General features: G+C 36.4%; 1 protein-coding gene and 1 long non-coding RNA gene across 3 annotated transcripts; one reads left to right on the top strand and one right to left on the bottom strand.

The window, feature by feature from the left end:
* The first annotated feature begins 652 nt into the window (after positions 1-652).
* LOC137633183 (rho guanine nucleotide exchange factor 4-like) lies at positions 653-21,342 on the top strand. Of its 2 annotated transcripts, XM_068365340.1 has the most exons (13): positions 653-1,032; positions 5,096-5,292; positions 6,339-6,588; positions 7,013-7,186; positions 7,313-7,489; positions 7,618-7,797; positions 8,012-8,233; positions 8,352-8,492; positions 8,925-9,138; positions 9,310-9,430; positions 10,201-10,319; positions 10,531-10,659; positions 20,396-21,342. In XM_068365340.1, exons 1-13 carry the CDS (start codon positions 997-999, stop codon positions 20,476-20,478), a joined length of 2,043 nt encoding a protein of 680 aa, XP_068221441.1. In that variant the 5' UTR covers positions 653-996; the 3' UTR covers positions 20,479-21,342. The 2 variants fall into 2 exon arrangements, with proteins under 2 accessions (XP_068221441.1, XP_068221442.1); XM_068365341.1 differs by lacking the exon at positions 10,531-10,659 and having other exon boundaries at positions 656-1,032; positions 20,396-21,339.
* LOC137633184 (uncharacterized) lies at positions 10,504-20,389 on the bottom strand. The gene is made up of 3 exons (XR_011042159.1): positions 19,570-20,389; positions 18,711-18,782; positions 10,504-10,641 (listed from the first exon to the last, which is right to left on the bottom strand). It is a non-coding gene; the product is annotated as an uncharacterized lncRNA (long non-coding RNA).
* Positions 21,343-26,677: the final 5,335 nt, after the last annotated feature.

Here is a 26,677-nt window from a genome sequence, read left to right as displayed (position 1 = left end):
CTGCTTGGAAAATAGGCTACACTCCTCTCCCACTGACGTCTTTCAACCGCCACCTTTTCTGATATTATGCAGAGCTCTGGGAATATCCGAAGTTATGGCATTAATGCCACGTGACCCGGGGAATGGGGAGGTTATTGGGAGTGGTATGGAAATTGTTCTGCCGACGGTGTACGTTGATGTAATTCGAAACTGACCGTCTTAATTTACCTGCTATATATAGATCAAGGGAATTCCTCTTTCTATGGGTTTATTTTACGTATTTGTATATATTGTGCGTAATGTATTTGCTTATGGTTGCCTATAGTAAGACATTAAGCCATTCTTCTCACTTGTTAATTATTTAATAGGACGTTTTCCAGGTTATTTAGAGTTACCTATTCGGGATTTTAATTTGATTTTGTGGCCATAAACAATGGTATAAAATCATTAAAAACACATATCTTGATTGGAATTAACATTGAATACTTAAATATGTTGTATAACTCCATGTTTTATATTAACACGAAGATAGAAATATTGTTATTTTAAAACAGTTGGTAACTGAGGGCAGATAGTGCCCGGGGCACTTCGCAGATGCCGGGTGGGAACTGGGAAGGCCGGGTATTATAGTAAGATTAGTTCTACCGGAGACAGCGTAGTAGTGGTTGTTCGCTCATCCTAGATTGAACCTCGCTTAGGATATCTTTTTATATACTGGTGGTGTTTCCATAGGACTCTTGATTGCCTAAGGATCTTATATATCTTGCGAAATTTCAAGATCAAGAAAATATTTAACCAAGTTATACGTAGCTTTTGTTGAAAGATTAATTAATTTACTTAAATATAATTTTGTGCTATAAAGACGCGCTTTTTAAGGTTAAGCTTGTGTTAAAATCAGCGCTCGGCAATCAACAGTTTACTTTAGAGCAGGCTAAAGGCAGGTGATAATGTCCAGGTGTGCCCCAACTCCTTGCTAATTACTAAGAGTGTCGAGTTGCAACATTGCATGTTTATAAGATGGCTATCATCAAAAGAATCCAGCAGTTAGTCAAGGTAGGTTACGAAGCTATAGCACGATATTCAACATTACTGTTTGAGTTTGTTTTTTGTACAAACCATTTTAATGAGGGCGTGTTCTTGCTCTTGCAGTTGTTGTCAGGGCGTCTCCTCTATTTACTCTTAACCTTAAATGATACTACGAATCCTCCTCATAGATACAAACGTCTGTAGGTTAGGCGTTTGTGAACACCTTTAAATGCTTTTTTTCTTTAATGTGGAAGTTTAATTATTGTCGTTATATATATTATATATATATATATATATATATATATATATATGTATGTATATATAATATAATATAACATATGATATATATATATATATATATATATATATATTATATATATGTTTATAATATATAATATATATATATATATATATATATATATATATATATATATATATATATATATATATATATATATATATATATATATATATTCTTTTACGTCAAAGAAATTCTGACAGGAGGATGAAGCGTGTGTAAGAAGACTGGTTTTAGTCTAGCTGACGTCATTCTGTTCCCTAAAGATTGACGAAGGACGTCGGCCGCAAGCAGCATGTTCTGAGAAATGCATTGCACAGAAAGAGAGAGAGATTTTTCCTTATTAACTCCTTCAGCTGTTTTGCAACCTATGTCGTTTAGTTAATGTTCTAGTGTACAATATTGATGTGTATCATATGTTAGTACTGTATTTTTTCTATCGGAAATAATAGCACAGTGAATCAATGCATTTCTTATAGTGAAAGGAAGACTGAAAACTGTTAAAATGTTTTTAAGGAAATGGTACGGTTTTCACAGCAGACTTTTTTCTGCTCTAGAGTTTTCAAAATTAGTTTAAGAGGAAAACAAAAGCAAACTGTATAATCCTGCCTAGTAAAATTGTAACGTTTTCGCCTAGCATTCGCATGACAGCAGATCGATCCTATCCCGAGACCGTGAGAGAGTGGAGAGTTAAGCCACTGCTGTGGTTAGGCACCACAGTGGAGAGTTAAGCTGTTTAGTGGGGAGGCCACTGCTATGGTTGGGCACCCCAGTGGAGAGTTAAGCTTACCTGGCTGACGTTCTGGTGAGCATCTACTCTGATGAAACGAACTGAAACCAGACACCTTTACCTTTAATAATTGCAGTCATTTTTCATCAGCCTTATCTTTTATATGAGTGCAGGCGCCCCCTTTTTTGCCAACTTCAATTCCAGAATTTCCAGTTTGAAAATCGCTCTCAAAATCGCCACATTCTCATTGGGTTTTACAGCCAGTACACTTCCTTTCTAAGAATGTGAATTGATTTAAAGTTATCGTCGTTTTATTATCATTATCATTACTTGCTAAGCTACAACCCTAGTTGGAAAAGCAGAATGCTATAAGCCCAGGGGCCCCAACAGGGAAAATAGCTCAGTGAGGAAAGGAAAAATAAAATATTTTAAGAATAGCAACATTGAAATAAATATTTCCTATATAAACTATAATAAATTTAACAAAATAAGAAAGGGAGAAATTAGATAGAATAGCGTGCCCGAGTGTACCCTCAAGCAAGAGAACTCTAACACAAGACAGTGGAAGACCATGGTACAGAGGCTATGGCATTACCCAAGACTAGAGAACACTGGTTTGATTTTGGAGTGTCCTTCTCCTAGAAGAGCTGCTTACCATAGCTGAAGAGTCTCTTTTAAATCTTTGAAAGATTTAAAAGAGCCTCAGACTATGAGGGCGAGAAATGGGTTACTCCCGACGAATTGTCGCCATTAAATTTGGGTTATATCATTTCCTCCCCATTTATTGCAGCTGTGTAGCGTGCAACGCTTTTCAAGCGAGTAAATGGGTGCCGCACGTATTTCCTTTCCCCACTCCTGAATTTATTTTGTTCAGTGAATCTAAGGTGTTTTAGTGAGGAAATAATGGGCCAAATTCCTTCCTGACTCCTCCACTCCTTATTAGAATGAATGGAAGTTTTAGGATAAGGAAAGGCACACCACAACCTTCCATCACACTTGTTTCCTCCCTTTCTATTCACTGGTTGAGGTTTCTTAATTTCTATTTCCGATTTGTGATGATGTTATTTGGGATTGTCATGTTATTCGGAAAGCTTTATTTAATACAATTCACATTATCTATTTCACTGTCTGTACAAATGTTAAATTTACAATTCCGTTTACTTGGCATTGAGATTTGTTATAATTCATCGCAGTATAAAGAGTTCGAGTTTCAAAAATTCAAAAATTCTTATCTCTTTCCTCTTGCGTAAGTGTTGGCTCATCCCATTAGATATGCTAGTCTTTTACGTGCTCGAATAATTATGGAGATTTGTGATTCGTTTTTTTTTTTAAAGTAAATATACTCTTGATTATTGTATGTTGGTCTTCATATATTTTTTAATATACAATTGTATAGTCTTGCAATCGATATCGTTAAATTTTACGGTTGTCAGTTCTGACAAAACACACACACACAATATTATATATATATATATATATATATATATATATATATATATATATATATATATATATATATATATATATATATATATATATATATATATTATATGTGTGAGTGTGTATATATCTATATATATATTTTTATATATATATATATATATATATATATATATATATATATATATATATATATATATATATTATATGTGTGAGTGTGTATATATATATATCTATATATATATATATATATATATATATATATATATATATATATATATATATATATATATATTAAAATTCCCTTTATAATTGTTTCGACATTTATCATCCAAATTGACTACTAATATAATTATCCTGTCCACTGATAAAGTATTAAAGTATTGAGTAATAAAAATATTATACAGCCAGCAGTACTTTATCTCGTGTATTGTTATAATGTTTTGCTTTCTGTTTTCCAAGGATTGATGATTCGTCCATTCAGGGTTTCAAAAACCTTTCATCGCTCTAATTTTGGTTTACGCATATTTCATCATTTCATTAATGCTTCATATAAAACTTTCCTGCTGTGATTGTGTGTTCTTCAGGTATACAGATGCACGCTTATACCTGCAGGTTATTTTAACCTCATTATTATTATTATTATTATTATTATTATTATTATTACTACTACTACTACTACTACTACTAGCCAAGCCACAACCCTAGTTGGAAAAACAAGATGCTATAAGCCCAAGGGCTCCAATAGGGAAAAATAGCCCAGTGAGGAAAGGAAATGAGGAAATAAATAAATGATGAGAACAAATTAACAATAAATCATTCTAAAAACATTAACAACGTCAAAACGGATGTTATATATAAACTATTAACAACGTCAAAAACAGATATGTCATATATAAACTATAAAAAGACTCATGTCAGCCGGGTCAACATAAAAAAATTTTGCTCCAACTTTGAACTAGGTTTACTAGGCCAACGAAGTTTGGAGGAGGTTATGTTTTACCCCCATGTTCGTATGTGTTTGTTTGTGAGCATCTTCCTGGCCACAATTTCAATCGTAGAGTAAAGAAACTTGCAGGGATTAACTCTTATGTACAAATGATGGAAATTATTAAATTTTGGAAGGTTGAGCTGCAGCGGCGGAGGTCTACGCTCTATTGAATGCTCCTCTAGTTAGGGTTTAAGATAACCTTGACTCCAGGTTTGGTTACTGGAAATTAAGTCGTTATCTGTTGACGTCAGTTTTTGGGCACAAGGATATTTATAGTTTATATATGAATAATTTATTTTGATATTGTCATTTTTTCAAACTTTTTATTTTAATTGTTCAGTACTTCTCTTATAGTTTATTTATTTCCATATTTTCTTTCCTCACTGGGTTCATAACATCCTGCTTTTCCAACTATGGTTGTAGCTTAGCTTGTAGTAGTAATAATAATAATAATAATAATAATAATAATAATAATAATAATAATGATAATAATATAGCTTGTAGTAATAATAATAATAATAATAATAATCGCAGGGTGACGACAATGGAACTGTGAGTAAATATGTTATTACTGCACAGTAATATTTTTATTTAATTTTTAGATAAATAATATTTTCCTCTTCTGTTTCAGGCAAGTTTTGCGGATGAAGGCAGCGGTCCACGTGAGCTAAACCCAAGAGCCGTGCGTCGAACGCACAGTGACGTAGGAGGAGTGGCTGGAAGGGGCTCCCTACACTATTCACGCCAGCTTTCAACGCCTCAACCTATTAAATTAAGACCAGCTCATAGATTACCGCAGCATACGGGATCACTGGGGAAATCTAAAAGGTGGGTATCTTGGAAAATCTTGTTTATAATATCAAAAGTAGGACACTCCAAAATCAAACCGTTGTTCTCTAGTCTTGGGTAGTGCCATAGCCTCTGTACCAGTCTTCCACTGTCTTGGGTTAGAGTTCTCTTGCTTGAGGGTACACTGGGGCACACTATTTTATCATATTCTCTTCTTGTTTTGTTGAAGTTTATATAGTTTATTTAGGAAATATTTATTTTAATGTTACTGTACTGTTCTCAAGATGATTTATTTTTCCTTGTTTAATTTCCTCACTGGGCTATTTTCCCTGTTGGAGCCCTTGGGCTTATAGCATCCTGCATTTCCAACTAGGGTTGTAGCTTAGCAAGTAATAATGATGATAATTTCATTCCTTACCACCTCAGTTTTGCATGTTATCCAGATTCAGTTTCATTAAAATTTACGGCTTGCATTTTTTTTTTATAATTTTAGTCATTTATTCTACTATTTTCTGCTCAATATGTCATTTCCATTAAAACAGTCTTCTTGTTCGCTTATGAATCATCTCTAGAAGTCTTCAATCTATTCTATACTTTCCTTTAAAACACAGATCTCCTTTGTTGAAGATACCGTACTTAGTAAGACATCTTAGAATATGAAAATGAAGCCCCAAATTAAGACAAGTCTGTCTTATATTTAAATTTGTATGATTTTCTTACTGTAATATTTTTGGTGGTCAACAATAAGACATTATTCTCTAGATGTCTATCATTTTCTTTTTTTAAAAATCTATTTCCCTAGAAATAAGCTCGCTACAGTATATAAGAATTAACTACCGTATGGCAAAGCAGTTACTTTACATGGTAAGAAATATATATTTTAACTTAAGTGCTATGTCACATTCATTCAATTGTTTGTTATTGTTTTTCCCTAATTTTTACCTTTTATATTTCATTTAGTTCCACCATATTGGTATTTGATATTGTATCAAAGGTGGGTTAAGTATTTCCTAAGATGCTGTAGGTGAGAAATTGTATTTTGCGAGAATAAAGTCTAAAAGTTACGTCTCTACCTCCTCCTGCAGTCTAAAGAGAAGTAAAGCATCGTCACACTTGAGAAGATCCATTAGTCAGCCCTTAGACTTAGACAAAGCATATGACACTCCAATTTCGACCTTGCGCAAGTGCAGGAGTCCAACCAACGCACAAATCAGACGACAACGAAGGCCTTCTGCGGGTAATATCTTGAATGATGACAACACAACCTCTGAGGATGAGATTGGCATGTCAGATTCTGAAGACTTCAGAACTGATCTGAAGAGAAGTTTAGAAGAGGTAAATGGTGTTTTTTTATAATACAGTACATAGCCTTGTTTGGACTGGTAATCAGTGAAGTTCTAAAAGTTAATTTGTTGCTCATATACAAAACTTCTGTACGTTATAGAGAAAAACTATTTATTTGTAGTAGAGTAGTTTGTTCAACAGATGACCAATTAAAAAGTGACTCAGTTTATTGAGGAATTACTAGACTGGACTTGTATGAGGTCTTTTTGAACATGTATTCCCTGGTTTCCATCTCCACGGATGTGCCATGAAAATGATAAGCATTTGAGTTGCTATACAGTAAACTTTTATTTTATTTTTATTCAGACTTAAAGGCTATTGATTTAACTAAACAGTATTTCACTTCAAAATGGTATTATCTATACAGCCATTGACACAGAGACCAAAAACTAATGTCCTTTAAATCTTTTCTTAGGATGAAGACATGATTGTTTATGCTGAGGCACTCTGGGACCACGTAACCTTAGACTCTGAGGAGCTAGTGTTTAAGGCTGGAGATTTGATAACTGTGATAGATTCCAGCGATAAGGACTGGTGGTGGGGTCGAATTTGTCACCGAGCTGGATGGTTCCCCGCGGCCTTTGTTAGGGTAAGTCACTGGATATGGATTATTTTGTGGTTCATGGGGTTTGAAAATGAAAATTCAGATATAAATGTACAGATTAGAAAGAATTCTGTAATTATGATTATAAATACATAAATTTTTTATTTACAGTTATTAGTTAATCAAGAAGATCATCAGGAAACTAGTAGTCATGATACTAGAACTTCAGGACCAACGAGGAAACAAAGCATTTCTGGTTTATCTAACGACCAGATTCGAACCAATGTTATTAATGAAATCATATCAACAGAAAGGGATTTTGTCAAACATCTCCGAGATGTAGTTGAGGTAAAGTTTGATTTTAAGTTTAAATTACCTTTTTGTGTGTGTTGCTGTCACAATACAATACTGTATATGTAGTTACGGCCAATCATATCATCAAGAGCGTAAAATAAAAATAAAATATTTTTCCACAGGGATACCTAAGGCAAGTGCGGAAAAGGCCCGATATGTTTAACGAGGAGAAAATTTCCAGCATATTTGGCAATATGGAGGCCCTTTACCAATTCCAGAGTAATTTCCTTAAAGAACTAGAGATGTGTATTGACTGGAAGGATCCACATAAATCTTGTATAGGTGCAGCTTTTATTCGCAATGTAAGTAACTTTCTAACATATTGTTCATAATGTAGGTCAGGACTACCATAACAATTTTAAATTGTCCTTTACATTACAAAGCAAAGCATTCCCACAAAATGAGAAACTAGTTACTGTCATTAATATTTCATGAGCAAGTTAATTACAGTACTGAATCACTCAAGAATATTTCATCATAAGGTACATAACTCAAGTGGTTATTTTTTTATTTCAGAGAGAAAGGTTTGAAATTTACAGCGAATATTGTAACAATCACCCATCAGCAGTGTCAGCTTTACAAGAACTTTATCAGGATCAGAAATATATCCACTTCTTTGAGGCCTGCAGACTTCTACAGGAAATGATTGATATTTCCTTGGACGGCTTCCTTCTTACCCCTGTACAGAAAATTTGCAAATATCCTCTTCAGCTTCAAGAACTTCTGAAATACACAAAGGTATTTAAAATTCTAGTCATTCGGCCAATTCAAATGTGGAAGCAATAATTAAAATTGTATATTTCTGAATGAAATGCCAGATTTTCAAATTATTATAAATATTGTTTATTATCCATAGGCGGACCATCCTGATTTTGCCAGCGTCCAAGGAGCACTTGAAGCCATGCGTGATGTTGCACTTCTTGTTAATGAACGAAAAAGAAGAATGGAATGCTTAGAGAAAATAGCTTCGTGGCAGATTACAGTTGAAGGCTGGGAGGTATGAAAGTACAATAATATACAAGCTAGATATTACCCCTTGCACCATTCCTTTGCCCCCTAATTGCATCTATTTAAATACTACTTTACCTTTGTTCTTGCTCCCTTTATTCTATATAGCTATTCGACCTTTTCTAACTTTTACCATAGTGTAACCAAGATGCGCTGGGACACTGAGTGGCCTCACAGGTCCCCCCGTGCTGATCTATGGAACTTAAATCCAATATATGCAGTCCAAGCTAGTTAAAGAGTTCTAGCATATTTATTAACACATTGATAAAATAATTAGTACTTCAGATATAAAAAAATTTATGATCTAAAATATTGACAAAATATACCTGTTTCTTGTACATAGAAGTCTTGCAGACTAGGTAGACTAAATATAAATTCAGCTGCATCCTAAGACTATTATTTAAGTTTTATTTCACATTAGGGACCTGAACTCCTTGAGGATAGTTCACAGCTCATCCACCAAGGAGATGTGACAAAAGGAGTTGGCGGTTCATGGACCAAAGAAATGTCGCTGTTCCTCTTTGATCATCAGCTTGTTTACTGCAAGCGAGACCTCCTCAAAAGAAACACTTTTGTTTACAGAGGGAGACTCAATCTTGATATGTGTGAGATTGTTGATCTCCCAGATGGGAAAGGTAATTTCTTTTAGTCTGGTAAACATAATAGTATCTGTTGACTATCTTAAGTAAGGGTTAGAAAATATTTGGACACTAAAGTATTAGTTGAGCATCTTTTGAATAAAGATTAGGAGTATTTTTTCAGCTGTCCAAACATTACTATATATATGCTTGTTTTTCTGTCTCCAGACTCCAGCCTTAATATAAATGCCCATAATACTTGGAAGATCCGAAGCCTAGAAAAGAATAAGTGGTATGTTTTCTCATGTAAGATGGCATCAGAGAAACTGAAGTGGATGGAAGCTTTCAGGTAAGTTTCTTTTTTTGTGGAATTTTTCAAGTATTTTAAATACACTTTAACTGATAAGATTCATTTTAAGCTTTAAAGTTCAAAATAACAATGTTATCATAGGCTACTTTGGGTCACCAAGATTATTTCATTATATTCATAAAAAAAAACACCAGCCCAGTAAGATATAGAATACAAAATGCACCTAAGAATTTGGTTCCTACGTGAATATAAACTTAGTATTATTCAAGGTACAGTATATACCTCGTGTTAAGTTGTCAATCAATTCCAAGACTCCCTACAAGAAAAATAACGCTAATTAAAACTTCAAAACTACCTTGATATCGTATAGTATAAACAACTTTAAATATTGTATTACAATATGACTAATTCATTCAACAGTTCTTTTTTACTTTTAAAAAAATTATGGTATTTTCAAAAGGAATATGAAACAAAAGTGCATTAATTTTTCTTATTTCTTTTGCAATATAAAGTGACTAGGTTGAAAACTCACTTGAAAAGACTTGACATGAGGTATGACTAAATTAGATTTTATTGGTATTTCCTAAAAGTGGCCTAATTGAAGATTGAGTGGGTACACATGGCATATATCACTGTTAATAGCATAATATAATTTCAAGAGCTTAAGCTTTTATTAAAGCTGATGGTCCTTTGAATATTATAAAGTGTACTTTATAAGCCTTACTTATATTTATAGAAATATGAAAGAATGGGTTAGAATTATGAGGAATTTAGTTTTATTGTAGCTAACACAATCTTACGTATTACAGAAGGGAACGTGAACTTGTGGCTGCTGATGAAAGCGCTGGCTTTGTTGTAGCAGAGAAAGCAAAACACTTGGCCAAAGTTGCGGCACGTAACCAAAGGAATAGGCCAAAGAGACCAAGAAGTAAGTAACCTTCCCTTTTCTATATTTATGGAAATCATAGACATATTTTTAGTATTTTTTATTATCTAAATATTTAAATATTTCTACAGTATATATGAAATTTCATAATAATTTATGAGTTTAATACACCTTTCTAGTTTGTAGAGGGAAACTTGCACAGTAGGAAATCACATTGAAACCACTTGATAGTATATGGTATGTTTCCTCACAGCCACCAAATCGCACAAGCGTGTACAGGCCATGACTTACGCTCAGGCTGAACTTCTAGTCAATGTTGATCCTGAAATGCGCTCCAATAGTCTTCCCTCTGGTGTTCAGCCACCTGAGGGGAAGAAGAAAGGCAAGTGTAGATGTCTTGCCACCAGAGCTAGTGTAGTACTGATGACAAGCTAACTATGCTAGAATGTACAGTTATAAAGTATATAGATATTGGTGGTGGTGGCACTATATATAAAGCTTTGAATTCTCAAGTGTTGAAGGGTAGCAGGACCTAACTCCTGTAGAAGAAGGGTAAAGTATAGCCAGCATGAAGACATTAATTTTTACTTACTAAATTAGATTTGTACTATTTCCTTCCCAGGGTGGGATATATTGATAATCACAAGGGATGAGTTGGTGGTGGGATGATAATGCTTTGGAAATATAAATAATTACAATACTTTGATATACCAGTAACCTGGTAGTTTTGTGGAGAATTCTTATCCTTAGAAAAAAACAGCAAGTTGTTAGCTGGTTGTTGAATTTGAAATTCAATACATTAGTAGTGAAACATTATTATAATACAGACGTGTTGCAACATATAACTATCTTAATATGAACATATTTTTAATTCTTGTCGGAACACTGACCCTGTCTGGTATGGCGTTTTACAAGTTAATAATTACGGTATTGCAAACTACAAGTCGAGTTATTGATGTCAAAATAATAATGCTTATAAAGTATATTCTACAAGCGCTATAAATTAATGGTCTGTGTGTATAAATGGTTATAAAGTACTGTACATTAATAATGAAGACTTGTACATTTGGATTTGACTCTATCTAGATAAATCCCAATATCATAACAAAGGAAATGTGTCAATTTATATGATGTTTTTTTCAGAGCATACACAATAGCGTCTCAGATTTTACTAAAGTGTTGATTTGGTTTGTTCAAAAAATTATTTCATACTAGACATCATATTTCTTTTTAGATATTTGCCCTTTAAAATGTTTCAAAATATAGTACTGTATAGGACTGTTCTAGAGCAGATTTCAGATATAGATTACTGAACGATAAGTTGGTTATAATGTATACTATTTTTTATAGTCAGGGGGCTATCAAACAAAAATTCTTAAAAATCTAGCGATGGTTATGATTTACCACCAACTGCTGTTTACGGAGCTAAAAATCATAGAATTACAGTAATAGAAACAGCATTTTTCTTTTAAATTTTACCCTTACCCCTCTTAAATGTATTTTGTTATGGTGAAAATACTGTACTATATGCATACTTATTGGTATTTAGATACAGTACATGTATTGTGCTATCTATTTTTAGTTTCATACTTGCGTTCTGCCTAAACAACCTCTGACTACAATACAAGCAATCCTTGCAACACTTCTGTATTTAAGAATGTACATTGCTATCTCTTTGAGTTGTGACTAACCACATTAATGAAAAGTAGTGTGCTGTTTTTTGTTGTGTGAATTTGCATACTAGCAAGAAAATTGTACAGTAGTCTTTGAACATTTAATTTATGCTGCTGACTTATTAGTCGGTGGACTACTGACCCCAGTTAATCCCTACTTGGGAATTACTATATTGTACATGCATCTTGCATCTGCCGTTTTATACTTTTAGATATTCTAGACCTTTAAAAAGTGTCTTTAAAGGTCTTAGACCTGTCTTAATAAAGCATATTAATTAATCTAGTGCAGTATTTTATAACTTGCATTTCTTATATACGGTAGAGTATTCAGTTTGTATTGCAAAAATTTCTAACGAGTAAAAAATGTCACTTATCTAGGGTGAGAATCAAAATTTCTTTATTTGAAAAAGTTAATTTCTTTCTTTACTTACTCCCATAACTCAGGGCATCAATTCAATTATGTACAGCATTTTCCATTTAGACCTTGAAAGTTCTTACAATGTATACATTAATTTTTCTTTAAACATTATGGATAATTATAAAACTAAATGAATTTGAGTTTGCAACAGCTACTGTGATTCTTTAGATCTACAGTTTGTTGCTAAGTGAATACAAACCCTTGTCATTTTAATCAGGTAAACTCTGGCGCACTTGTTCTGACCATATAGAAGAATAACTGTATGGTTGCACAATGCTTCAATCCAGCTTAGCATTGACTCAATGCTATGCTAGCATCACGACAAGCTTTTAGTATAGAAGAATAACTGTATGGTTGCACAATGCTTCAATCCAGCTTAGCATTGACTCAATGCTATGCTAGCATCACGACAAGCTTTTAGTTGCTATTGCAATCGGATGTCTGTTTACTTTGATCCAAGATTGACATTTTCCAATGAGTGTTAAACCAGTTTTTCATCCCATCCTTTGTATAGGCAGGGGAAAAAGGTGCGATGTGAATTCTGCTGCAGAGGTTTTCATCGAATACAAATCCCAGCACGTGCTAAGCGCGTGTGATCAGATCATTATTTCAGTATTACAGGGCCTCTACCCCCAAAGTTCAGTTAGAAAGCTGAAAATTACAAGAGCCGAAGCTACTTTGTCCGAACGAAGCGGGTGACAGTTTCCTGGGTGTGACAGGGTCCAAAGGATTTGTAACACTGATACAAAGGCATGGATATCTAACTTTAAGCCAGCCATAGACTGATCAATATCGACAACATCCCCAGCTCATCCTTCCAATTCCTTCCAAGTGCTGATAAGACCCCCTCGTTAATTAATTTAACGAGTGAGAAGTGGTATTTCAATTGTGGCATTGCCATTATTATGCCCCTCATGCTCTAACCATCTGCAGAAAGTAAAAGGGAAAAGCAAGGTTTGATCCTGCTTGCATTCCCTGTCTAGAAGGAAAAGAAAACATTGTAGTCGAAATCCTGAATGAACAGGGAACTAACCAGAGAAAAGTTGTCTACAACTGAGATAAATTGTTCCTTGCCAAGGTCATAGTCACAGCATTGTCTGAAGATGCAGAGATAGGAGGGATTAACCTCTCCTGATCCATCATCTTCAGAGGAGGATCTCTAACAATTCAACAATTCTGGTGTTCTTGGACCTCTAGACCTTTGCCGCACCAGGGGCCTCCATCTACCTTGGTTTCTTATACTTCTAGATGTTCGCCACCCTAGGGGGTCTCCAGAAAAGCCTGCGTAAGCTCCTTTCACCTTCAGATTCTTTCATTCAGTTGCATGCTGCTAAGTCCTGCTTTTTAAAGTCTTACTCCTTTTTAAGAGGTACATCTTACAGCAGTCTTGTCTTGTCCTACTAGAAGCTCTTGTACTATATCGCTATCGTGTCTCAATGGGAGACCCTTGTTAGCAACCTAACATCTCTGACGCTCGAGGTGCCAGTGGCGATTCTGCCAACACACATCTCGCAGAAATATGTAGTTTTCTAGATTTACTCCACACACATTACTGTCAGATGACCTTTCTGCTTGAGGTGAACTATAGAAGAGCTGAATATTACTCCAGCTTTAGCGCCAACTAATTCTCCTGATCCTAACCATTGCCGATCAGCTTTATGAGCTTCCGCCAGCCGCTCTACTCCGGTCTCTTTGACAGCACTTCACAGCTTTTTGTAGAGTGATGTCTGCTCTAGCAAGTATTCTTTATCTGAGATGAGCCATCTCTCTTCTTTGTGCTTTATGCACTCTTCTCCATTGCTCCATGCGCTTTCCTCCGCTAGGCTCCAATATATCTTTGCCATCACTCTCAGTCTTCTCTAAGCCTTTGTGCTTCTCCTTTATGCTCCAGTAGGGTTTCCATTCACACTCCAGCTTCTTCTTGGCACTCCCCTTTGAAGGTTCTTCCTTCAAGACACCCTTCTCCTAGGTGCTCTTCTGTGGAGGATGTTGATTGTTTGCCTTTTTATCATCATAAATGTTCTCCTAGCTTTCGCGCTAAGCTGTCCATGTGCTCTTTTTGGTATTCAGATGGGGTAGACCCCTACATTTTGTAGGTGCTTGCTGCGCACCTGAATACCAAAGAGCGCATGGACAGCTTAGCGCGAATGCTAAGAGAGCATTCACGATGATATAAAGGTGTATAATCAACATCCTCCACAGAAGAGTACCTAGGACAAGGGGTGTCTGGAAGGAAAAACCTAAAAAGGGGAGTGCCAGAAAGAAGCTGGAGTGTGAAGAGAAACCCTGCTGGAGCACAAAGGCTTCGGTAAGCCGGAGAGTGATGGCGAAGAGCCTAGCGGAGGAAAGCGTCTGGTGCACTTAATGATAGATTGCCTGGATCTATCTGGAGTGCAGTTCAGAAGAGTGCATAAAGCGCAAAGAAGAGATATGGCTCATTTCAGATAAAGAGTACTTGCTAGAGCGTAGACATCACTCTAGAAAAAGCTGTGAAGTGCCGTCGAAGAGGCCGGAAAAGAGCAGCTGGCGGAAGCTCATGAAGCAGATCAGCAATGGTTTAGGATCAGGAGAATCAGTTAGCACTAACTGCTTGAGAGTGATATTCAGCTGTTCTATAGTTCATCTTAAACCTAGCAGAAAACTCCACTAGAAGTAATGTGTCTGGAGTGAATCTAGAAAACTACACATTATTGGGAGATGTGTGTAGGCAGAATTGCGACTGGCACCTTGAGTGTCTGAGAGACATAAGGCTAACAAGGGTCTCCCATTGAGACACTTTACCTAGTACAAGGGTGTCTAGAGGAACGAGACATGACTGCTGCAAGGTATTTCTTGTAAAGGAGTGCAACTTGAAGATCAGGACTGGGAGCTGTACAGCCATGAGGTACACAGTTCCGACGATGTAAAAATCTCTCTGAAGGTGAAAAGAGACTATACAGGCTGTTCTGAAGACTCCTGGGGTGGCAAAGGTTTTAGAGTTCCATGAACACCAGAGTTGTTAGAGATCCTTCTCTGAAGATGATGGAAAAGGTAAGTTTGACTGGGCAACCTGGTGAGCACACTCAGGAGAATGAGCATTCTGGAGGAGAACAGTCGTAATGACCTCAAAGTCACTTGCAGAATTTAGAAGCTCCATGAAGAACAGGATGAACGATGCCAGACAAAATTCTTCCTCCCAAAGAGGAAAGATCAGGGAACCTTGTGAGCATGCTCCTAGGAATAGGAGTGATCTGGAGGAGGAACTGAAGAGTGAAGCCTAGTACAGCTAAGAAAGTCCTCGTAGTCACTTGCGGGGTCTAGTACTCTCTGAGGAGCAGGAGTGTTCTAGAAGAGAACCTCCTGAAGAGTGAAGCATGGAACTGCAGCTGAAAAGGTCCTTGAAGTCACTTGCAGGGTCTAGGATGAAGGGCACTAGAGGCATCAAAGATCTTCATTTGAAGAGGAAGGACCAGGTCTAGGTTTATGTGAAACTTTGTGAGTACACTCAGAAGACCAGTGTGTTCTGGAGGAAAACCTCCTGAAGGGCAACATCTGGTGTTTGAAGTTGTTGTAACCTTGTCCTTCAAGATAGACAACGTTAAGGTAATCCCAAAACCTTTGGGGAATGTCTTGGGCAGGAGTGACCGCCAGCCCCTGTAGATGCTACGCCTCCACGAAACCATGCAGAGTAGTAACCAAGAGATTTAAGTTGTTCGGTATGTGCTTCGGGATCAACATCTTATCTGCCACAAGAAGTGATAAACTGAAAAGAAAAAATCCCTTGTGAGGAAGGCTTGCATTCCAAGGAGAATTAAGGAGAACTTCTCTTTCCCTACCACGACATATGCTGGAAGGGAAGGGGAAAGGAGAGCTTCAGGGAAGTAGTATTTAGTAGTTCTGCAACCTTCCAACGCAGAGTACTTTACCATGTTAAATATAGAGGAGAAAACGTTTCAGTACAGTATGTTGAATATATTCATAGATAATAGTCAATACAGAAGGCAAGCTTTAAACTTGATGTGACCTGGTATGTTTTATGCATTTCATACCCATTCAGACACCTAAGAAAAAGTTGTCCTGCTTGAACACACTCTGCTAGTGGACTTACGATAGGACAATCATTGCTGGTGTAAGTAGACCCATTCCTTGCTGGAAAAATAGGTGCCGAACATTAACTTATATTCAAGAGTCTGAAATGGCAGTGCCAAACGATAACTGATATTCAAGAGTCTGAATTGGCAGCGTCATAATTTGCCTTGTCAAAATAATAACCACACTAACCTGTATGAATAATAGTTTCTCCTTAACAACGTGTTTTAAACATCTGGAAGAGGTTTCCCTTATGCTTTCAGATTTTTCCGAAATGCATGCACTGTTGCTTGGATTACCTTCTTGGAGAACATAAAGCAAGGACTGTAGGTGCTGTGAAACATGATGTCTTAAGTCTGCAAAGAGGAATAAGGAATCTTTAAAAATATAAATCATACTGGAGGAGCCAGCATAATGAAGAACGTATTCATCATTGAAATTAAAGTCACGGCAAGCTAAGACTATTAAAAAAATCACAAAGAGGATTATTGGCAAACTAATAAAGGGCAGAATCACAAACGAGTCACTGGAGAAGGGGCTAATGTGAAGGGGCAGCCGATACCGAAATAAGAGCAGCATGAGCAGCTTATGTTTCGCTCCATTGGTCTAAGTTATTCCAGACTGGTCAAAGCTCTAAATGAGCATGGCCAATTTCTACAACCTAGCTCAAAATCTGAATGATACCCTTTCACAGCTGAGACTGAGGAATTATTCTTAGTGAAGAGTTAAAGAAGTCTACCATCTGAAGTAGTACTGCTCAGACTGTAAAGAGACTTCTACAACACTGGTACACTAATGTCAGAAGAGGTGCCACTTTTTTGGTTAGCTAAGTATAGAGGACTGTCTTAGTTATTTAGAGCTGTGAATTGCTGTAAGGAAAGCCACTTACTCGAAGCAGACATTCAATAGTCTTTACCATTGAAGAGCAAGTTATTCTTCAGATTGCTAATAATAAGAAGAATGTACTGCTGACAGAAATGAGTGGACCATAGTGATCTATTGAGGTATCAACGATTGGCTAATCATGGACTATTTAGAGCCTGTTGCCTCAGGACTGACAACTTCCTCAATTTTATCTCAATCAGGGATCAAGATAAAATGGGATGGTAAATGCATCTCAGGCCCAAGCAGAGGATAAAGTACCTGGCCAAGGTAGTAGCGGGTGGCTTTCCACCAGAGACACTCTCCTCAGCAATCTCATGTAAATGATAGTCATACTTGACAAGACAGAAACTCCCTGCTCGTTTGTGGTAAAATCTTCTCAAGCCATCTCTCATTGTTAAAGTAGCTTGTGCCTCACAAGGTAATACCACCAGAGACTGCTTCATGAGAATCTGGTGGTACAGCTCAGTAGCCAGATATCTCCTCCTCTGTTCCAGTAGAACTATGGCACAAGAACATTCTGCCCAATGATTGCACGATAGGAAGCCTACCAGAGAAATATTGCTTTTCCTGAATTAATTTTAAGAAGGTAGAACACACGTGCACCTGGAGGACCTAATCTCCTCAGGGTTGTGGGCTGTAAAAGAGCAGCAATTGTACATAATTGTTCTGCATATACATGCAGCATTTTGGCCTCTGGAAGCATTCCAGCAACGAGTGAAGGGTCATTCTATCATACTGATGAGGGACAATATTACCGCAGTGGCCATTGTTAACAAGCCTGAAGAATAAGAGCTGTTCTCTCTGCTCCTCAGCAAGTTGCCAAAGCAAATGCATGTCTAGACAGCAGACATGCAACAATGACAGAGGTGAAGCATTGTATCAGACAAGATTAATTGCCCAGGGAAGGTAAAGGGACATCAGCAAATCTATTTTGGCAGGACGGCTTTTTATTGATAGTTTTCACTGGTGATCGACCTTATCACCACCCATCTAAACAGATAACTCCTGGTGTTTTTTATCACTATCCAAAACCCCTTGCCAGTATTTTAATATGCATCTGGTGCACTAATGCATATTGTTTGTCTTACGCTCCATTACAAGAAGTATAAACCCTACCTTGCACACTGCCAAGATATATTTATAGTACAGTAATTAGAACTATAAAGATCTACTACTCCTACCACTTACTCTGCTGAGAGACAGTTCCAATGGCAGGCAACAAAACAAAATTAATTTATATAGGGCACAATGTAAGAAATTATAGAAAATTACAACAAATTTAAAAATTAATGTTCTAAATTTTAAGGGTAAGCAAAGAAAAAATTATGCTTATCTCTCAGTAATTGAGATAGCAAACAAAGCAAAGAAAAAAAATTATACTTATCTTACTTATTGTTAAACGAGGTGACCAACAGTGTTACTCTACCGTCAACTACCAACAGACTTCTGTGGTATTCAAGCCTAGAAAGTATAAACAGAATTATGAGCTCTACTCAATTCTTTACAAGAGCAAGAAAAATACAAAATTCATCAATAAATAGCAATCAAAAACAGTATACAGTACTGTAACAACGGAGACCTGGTAATATAGATACAGTTTTAGTTATCACTAAATAAATATAGACTACATGTAATGTGAATACGTGGCTGAGAGAAATGCCAAATAATGTTTGGGGATCACCTAACTGATTACGCACAAATGCACTTGTACATAATCTTAAGTATATTGAATGGATATGCTATGAAAAACCCAAAAATAAAAATTTTAATTGCATAAACTAATTAAGAAAACTTCACATCAAAGGTGAATATTAGCCATATAAAAGTTTATGAAATTTTCTCCATCTTTTTTTTATCAAATTTCTTCCTTCATTAGGGTTTTCAACTGCCTTTACAAAATTATTTATTATTTCTGATGGAGATCCTTGGACTCAATTGACTCAACAAGAACCATCTCTAAATGTCATACAGCCCTGTGATTGGAGAGAACAATTAGTGCCAAGGTGGAACTTTGTTAAAACCTTGAAGTTGTCAATTTGAAAAGGTAGGATAGAATGATTGTAGAGAGGAGGCTCCATCCCATTGGCCATCACTAAATTGGTACCAGGCATGGTGAACTGTTTACAGTTAATATCTCTAATGCTGGATATTTGACAACCAGGCCTACTGCAAGGAAATATCCTTTCTGTGGTAGTTGTCTTTCTTTGGTTTGTGGATCCCATACAATGTTTGAATATTTGTTTCCTACCTGAATATGAAGATGGATACTTCTCGGTCCAATCCATTTGCCATTTCTGCTTTTCTGTGGCCCCAGACTTCAGTAAACAAATTCACATTCAGGCCAAGTCTCTTCTTTTCTGGTGCTCTCAGATTTCATGAGGAATTACTGTACCTAAGGAATATTAAAAAGAAATCAATGTACAATGAAATTAATGTCAGCGATTAAAGAAGTAACAATGTATAATTAAAGAAACAATAATGTACAATGAAAATTAATGTAGGTTTAATTTTATTTTTCATAAATACTTACTGTGCATTATTTCAAATTTAGTATATTAAAAAATAAAATACCAAACCATGTAAATCTAAGTGACATCGGGTATATCAGCACTTGAGAGGCTCTAGATATTTATATAAAAAGGCATTGCAATGTCAGGCTAGTGAACGCTAAAGAAAATCTTTAATAGTCACAATGTCAGATAGCCAACCCCAAAAGACAGACTTCCCTGCTGAAAATTAACAATTAACTATTTTGGCTAAAGTAAAAAATATAATTAAAGATGTGAAAAATAACAATTAACAGTATATACATCAACTTCAATGAAAAAAAGGTCTTATTTATTGTATCTAAGGATATTCCATTTAGAAAGGTAGCCCAATAAGATACTAATTAAAAAAAAAAAAAAAAAAAAACATACCAATGAATATAAAAGTTCATGACTAACAAGAGGTTGAAGTGTTATTACTTACACTACACAGTTCAAAGTTTGACAAATTAAATGAAAAAAAAAATTCAAATCACTTATTCAAAGTTGTTTGTTCATAAGTTATCTAACCTTTTCTCTCTTTTTCAGGTTTATGGTTTAGTTTTGGGGGACACAAAAAAGGAAGAGGATCTGGCAGAACACAGAGTCAGATACAGCACCATCCTGTTTGAGAAGTCACTTTACAAAGATAGTGGAGTGTGAAGTCTGGTCAAATGAGTTAATGGATATTGATGCTTTAAAGAATAATTTACATTAATATTCCTGTCACATGAGTGGCTTAGCCAACTGTCATGTCAATAGCAGTGCTTATCTGTCTAGTTGAATATTAAAAAACAAAGTCTTAACTGTGAATTGGATGTGAATGAAATTATAAGTCTAGTCATGCCACAAACTTATATATATTTAATTGAAATATTTAACTGGAATATTGAAAGTCACAAAGGGCAACAAAGATACTGAGGCAGACGTGCATGGAGTTGTATTTATTTATTTGTACTGACATTGAAAGACTGCAACGGTACCCACCTGCAGGTTTGGGTGGTCCCTTCAGTCTCTTCCAAAGGTGTTCTAGGTGTTATGTGGCTGAATGTCGTCACTGATTTCATTTCCTTTGAAGTGCCATTTTGTAAGTATCTTTTTTTTTTTTTTTTTATTTCCTCACATAGGCAATATTTGTTTATGTAATAATGTCACTTTATAAGCTTTACTTGGCAATTGGTAACCGTTATATGGTAGAGCAAATTGTGTCTTGTCTTGGTGTATCTTGATGCTCAGGTCCCAAGTTTTTAAAAGTTACAAATTTCCAAATATTTGTAGAGCTGTGATGCTCGTTCTGTTTTAGATGTTTTAAAACAAATGTTTTGTAATAATTTTCATATTGCTCGAAATAATTTTTTTAAATATACCTAGAAAATTGCTTTATATTTGACAACTGTATGCTTGTATATAAGTTGAATGTTTTTTCCATTTACAATATATATTATAGTTTATTATGTACAGTAATATGAATATATGTATTTGTTGTATAAATTGTATATAAACAAGAAAAATGTTTCCCTACTTAATTTCTTTCATTTTACCTTAATATATTTTACCTACTTTAAACTAAAGTATCATATTATGATTACCTGGATCCTAATGACTATGTTTACTAGTCGAGAGAAATTAATGCCTTTCAAGAAGCTAACTGAAAAATTTGATATCTTTCAATTAAATAATGTAAAAATTTCATATTAAAGAAGTGATGACAACAGATATTTCAGAACTAACCTAAAAGATGAGGTCCTGATACAGGAGACTTTGGCCAATAGGTGGTAGCACATTCATTTAGCTCAAAATGACACTTTTCAAAACTACTTGATAGGTAAGAACACATTTTCCTGTAACCCAAAATGGCTTATGGAATTTTACTACAGAAAAGTGGCAGCACATAATCATTTAAGCTTTAGGGTTGTGGTGGCTGATGCGGTAACGTCCCTGCCTGGTGATCACCAGACGGGTTCGTCTCGCTGACACCTGTTAGTTCCTTTGGTCACTGTAACCTCACTATCCTAGTGAACTAAAGTTGGGGGGTTTGAGGGGAGCCTATTGGTCTACCTGCTGAGTCATCAGCAGCCATTGCCTGGCCCTCCTTGGTCCTAGCTTGGGTGGAGAGGGGGTTTGGCCGCTAATCACATGTATGTATGGTCAGTCTAGGGCATTATCCTGCATGATAGGGCAATGTCACTGTCACTTGCCTCTGCCATTCATGAGCAGCCTTGAAACCTTTAAAGTTGTGGCATTTTTTATTGAGTGGAGTCCTTTATCCAAAAGTTATAACATGGTATTTCAGAACTGCCCAGTGGGTTACATACTGTAGGGGAGCCATGCCATCAGTCTACAAACTAGGATATGCCCCGAGGCATTACTTGGTCTGTAATTTCATTTTGGCCCATAACTGCATTCAATTTTAAGGCTTTTACTGTACCTCAATACATTTTCTTCCATATTGTTGAACAGCCTCTTAATTGTTCGTTTATACTGCAATTATGAGGTTTTACCCCCCATTGCACATATCTGAATGACCTTCCAAGCGTCTGTGCCCAAATTCATAAATCAAAACAGGTAACAGATTCATTTAAGCAAAAATTTATGAGAGTAATTCAGAACTGCCCAACTGGTAGTAGGACACACTCCATAAGCTCAAATTAAAGGCATGTTATTTCAATACATACTGCCAAACAGTTGGCAGAATACTCCTTCAAGTCAAAGGAGTACCCTATTAGAAACGTCTCCAACTTGTGTTTCATGGGTCGGTAGTTTGAGCCCCGCTGAAGCCTGATAGATTTCAGTAATGTCCAAACTCAACTGTCCTTATGAGCTAGGGGGGGATTTGGGAGATGCCTATAGGTCTAAATACATTTATCAACAGCCATTTCCTGCCTATCCCTTGTCCTAGAGCTTGGGTTGATAGAGGGCCTGGGCATTGATCATATGTACATTATACAGTATATGCGCAGTTTCTAGGACATTGTTCTGTCCCTTGTCCCTGCCACTCATGATCAACCTTTTAAAGTGTAGGTATGGCATTTCAGGACTGCCAGACTCATGATAACGCAGTCCTTCAGCTTAAAAGTGGTGCTAATTTTAGAACTGCCCAACAGGTGGTAGCTCACACTATTCACCTGAAAGTAGTTGGCTGAGCATATCCAAACTACCAAACACAGGTCAGCTCCTTTGACTTTAATAGTAGTAGCATATTATATTTCAAAACTCCCAACAGATGACAGCACAATCCTTTGGCTGGAGGAAGTGTAATAAAACTTTAAAACTACCCTGAAAATGGCAGTGTGTTGCAATTACCATACAGCCATAGTTAACCACCACACTACAACACGTTCCATTAACGATTGGGATAATTAACGAAAACAAATTGCCAATTTATGGATATAAGATCAATAAAGAATGAAGGGGGGAGGGGGGGATGAAAGGAGAGAATTATTTGCATGCTACAAATGAGGAGTCTCAAAACTTGGTGGGGACAGTTTCTTACTTAAAATGCAATTACATTCATTTAACCAAGTCTAAAAAGCCATTAACTTGAGATACAGTACAAGTTTCCAAAATATAAATAATCCATCATGTGCAGACAAAAAAAAAAGAAAAGAAGAGAGGTAACATCAAATAAAGGCAATGAATATCTACATTCCAAAATGGGAATGGAAGCTGTAACAGTAGGCACTGCTGTGCTGTACATCCATTTAAGAAAGAATTACTACCACTTGCACTTGTGAACATCATCATCATTATTATATTCAAGTAACCGAAATAAGAATTTTGGTACATAATGCCTCAACTGAATGTGGATGCTGATACATTAATCAGGACCACATGAGAACATATGGGAATTCCCTGACTTTGTATAGCATAGTGAAGATGGTAATAGTGTTTGAAAATCTAAATAATAATTACCAACACTGTATAGTACTGTATTGTAATTAGAAATACAAAATCATTAAAGTACTGAAACAGTACTCTGAGAAATCTTTCCAGACTGTAAGGATATCAGGAAGCGGATTGCAACAATAGAGATCTTGATTAAGATTAATCTGAATCATGTTGCACTATGGCTATCCGAGATTAGATATGAATGATAATGATCTCCAAATACCGAACTTCAGCAGGAGTCGACGAACCAGGTTCTGAAGGGCCATTCTTATGAAAAGATGTCACCAGGTAGGCAATGATATCTCTCCACATGAGGAGACTCGCTAGAAGTCATGGGACTTCCTGTGAGAGGGCTCCTGACTCTTACTTGCAAGAAACATCATCCAACGAGGAAGAAGCGATTGCGCTGTTTCCTTCCCCTATTGTCAATTGAGTCTTGCCCCACAGCTACGTCTAACAAAGTGAACATCTTCAGGAACTAAAAATTTTTGATACAATTTGTATTGCTCCTAGCTAAACAAACCAGTCATTTATATGGGCTTTTAGCCTTTGTCGATTTAATATGACCTGAAAAGAAGAAAAGGTTCAATGACTCGGGTTTAAATAGCTAGGAAAAATACAAATTGTATAAAAAATCTGTAGTTTGTTCCTACACAGATAAAAACTTCCGAGTCACTTATACAGGGTCTTCCTTAGGTGGGAAGAAGTCTCCATCAAAAACAGGTCCCTCTAGTTCTAGATCATTGATATGTAACAACAAAAGGGGTGCTTGTAAAAAATATATATATAAATGTGTATATGAACCTGACAGACTGGCTCGTAAAGAGGCAGGGTCGATATATCATTCTCAGTACCCACATCATTGACTTAAAAAGTTAATACCTGTGTAGATAGTAATCATGCAAAACTTATCCCATACAGATATGTAACAATAGAAAAAGATATGTTATTTTTACCTGCATTAGGGGTCCTTAGGTGATTGTACTCCCAGGTGCAACTGGCTAAAGGAGTAAGTGAAGAGCAACACAATCCACATTTCATGCAACATTTCATACCTCATCAATACAGAGAATAACTGATGTCTTGAAAAAAGGTTAATGGTCCTGTGAGAGGTGGTTTAGATCAGTTGTTGTGCTGCAACAACAGGACCTAAAGAGAAGATATCCAGGAATCTATGGGTATAATCCATTAGGTAATGGCCTGTGAAAGTAGTCTGTCTTTTCCAGACCCCTGCACTAAGGCCTTAAGCCACAGATTGGTTCTTGCTGAAAGCCAAGTTTGCAGTAAGACAACGAATGTCATGAGCTCTGGGGGGTGGCTACCGGCAATTATTCCCTTAATAGGCTTAAAGGATAACCTCTCGCAACCAAAAAAAGAGATCGAGCTCTTGGAAGTCATCTACTTGATGTGTCCCATGCTCACAAAGAGGTAAAACATTTTAGGTCAATGAAGAGCTGTTTATTCATGATATTTCCTGACCACTCTTACAAGACAAGACTAACAGAATATTCGGACCATGATCGTAAAGGAGTCAAATTTGGAACCATTAATTGCCGGATTCTGAGTTTTCCTAACAATCTCAAGAACAAAGGAAAAAGATAAGTTTTTTTTTCTACCCCTTGGAATGTGATACAAAGGACAGGCTGTACAATTCACTCACCCTCTTGGCAGATGCTAGGGGTAGAAAAAAAAAACTAGCAGCTAGCAGGAAAACTAGTCTTCAGGGTCAGATCCCCATTGGAGAACTTATGTAAAGGTTCATAGGGTGCTATCTTGAGGGACCGTAGAACATTCCAAAGTGGGGGGGGGGGCTTAACTTTCCCAGAAGGGCATGTCTATTTAAAGCTCCTAATCAGAGTCCGACAGTTCCCATGAGAAGAGAGATCGATTCGCTTCAATTCAAAGATCTGCCTCAAGGCCGACAGATAGCCTTTAACAACTGTGACAGAGAAGATTCTCTTTAAGTATGAACAACAAAAGCTTGCTATAAGAGGAATAGTGGCCTTGAGAGCAGTAATATTCCCCCTAAGACGCCAATCACAAAAAGCTGACCACTTGGCTTGATAGACCCATGCGGTAGATTTCGAGGTATCCTGAAAATTTGTTTCGGAGTCGTCTTGAAAATCTCTTTCGGAGGAGGTGCTGAATAACCTCCAACCGTGAAGACACGCCTATTGAACTATGTCATATGTCATGGTACTTTCTCACATGAGGCTGACAAAGTAGGTTTGCCCAAGATGGAGATTCTTTTGGAACTTCTACGAGATGATCCAGAAGGTCTGGATACCAATTCGCTTGAGACCACTTTGTAGCGACTGGTGTTACTCTGACGTCTCGAGACGGTACCAGCTTGTTCAACACCTGACGTATCATGAAATTCATTGCTGCCTCTGGGTCCAGGACTGGAGAGTAACACTCGTCGCCACTTGAGGAAGCAAAGACCACACTGAACCTACTGCCGTTTCCCCGTCGACTCAAATGGTCTGCTATGACATTCCTCTTCCAGAGAATGAAGAAGGCAAAGAGAGAGACTGCACTTACTTAACCCCAATGATGGTGCCAGAAATTAGCATGACATTGACCGAGATTATCTACATCAGGAATAAGAAATTTAATAGTCAAAGTTTTTCTCCAACAAATCTAGATGAGATTCAGCATATGAAGAGTTGGAAGGCTCAGTGAAGAAGACTGGCACATATTACTGTTAAACGGTTTAAGTTTATCTGATGTTAATGCGAATCTTTGCAGCACCTTTGTCAACATTAAGCGAGACTTCACGTGAAAAATAGATTTCAGTGTGCCAACATTTAATTAATTTCTTTGATTTCTTTTGGGATTTGTCAAGAAAGAAAATAATCATTCAATCAATGCATTGCTTATTGGAATTGAAAAAATATTTAACACAATTCGAGTAAGATCTCTCAAGCAGTGTCCTCCCAAAGT

The sequence above is a fragment of the Palaemon carinicauda genome, chromosome 42 (assembly GCF_036898095.1).
Source record: "Palaemon carinicauda isolate YSFRI2023 chromosome 42, ASM3689809v2, whole genome shotgun sequence".
NCBI classification, from domain to species: Eukaryota; Metazoa; Arthropoda; class Malacostraca; order Decapoda; family Palaemonidae; genus Palaemon; species Palaemon carinicauda.
The sequence above is the reverse complement of the archived record's forward strand: the minus strand, read 5'-3'. Positions and strand labels throughout refer to the sequence as shown.

Coding starts and splice junctions, on each gene's coding strand:
- LOC137633183 (XM_068365340.1), top strand. CDS start 997: ATGGCTATCATCAAAAGAATCCAGCAGTTAGTCAAG. Junction 7,187..7,312: donor TCCCCGCGGCCTTTGTTAGG/GTAAGTCACTGG, acceptor TTTTATTTACAG/TTATTAGTTAATCAAGAAGA. Junction 10,320..10,530: donor TAGGCCAAAGAGACCAAGAA/GTAAGTAACCTT, acceptor GTTTCCTCACAG/CCACCAAATCGCACAAGCGT.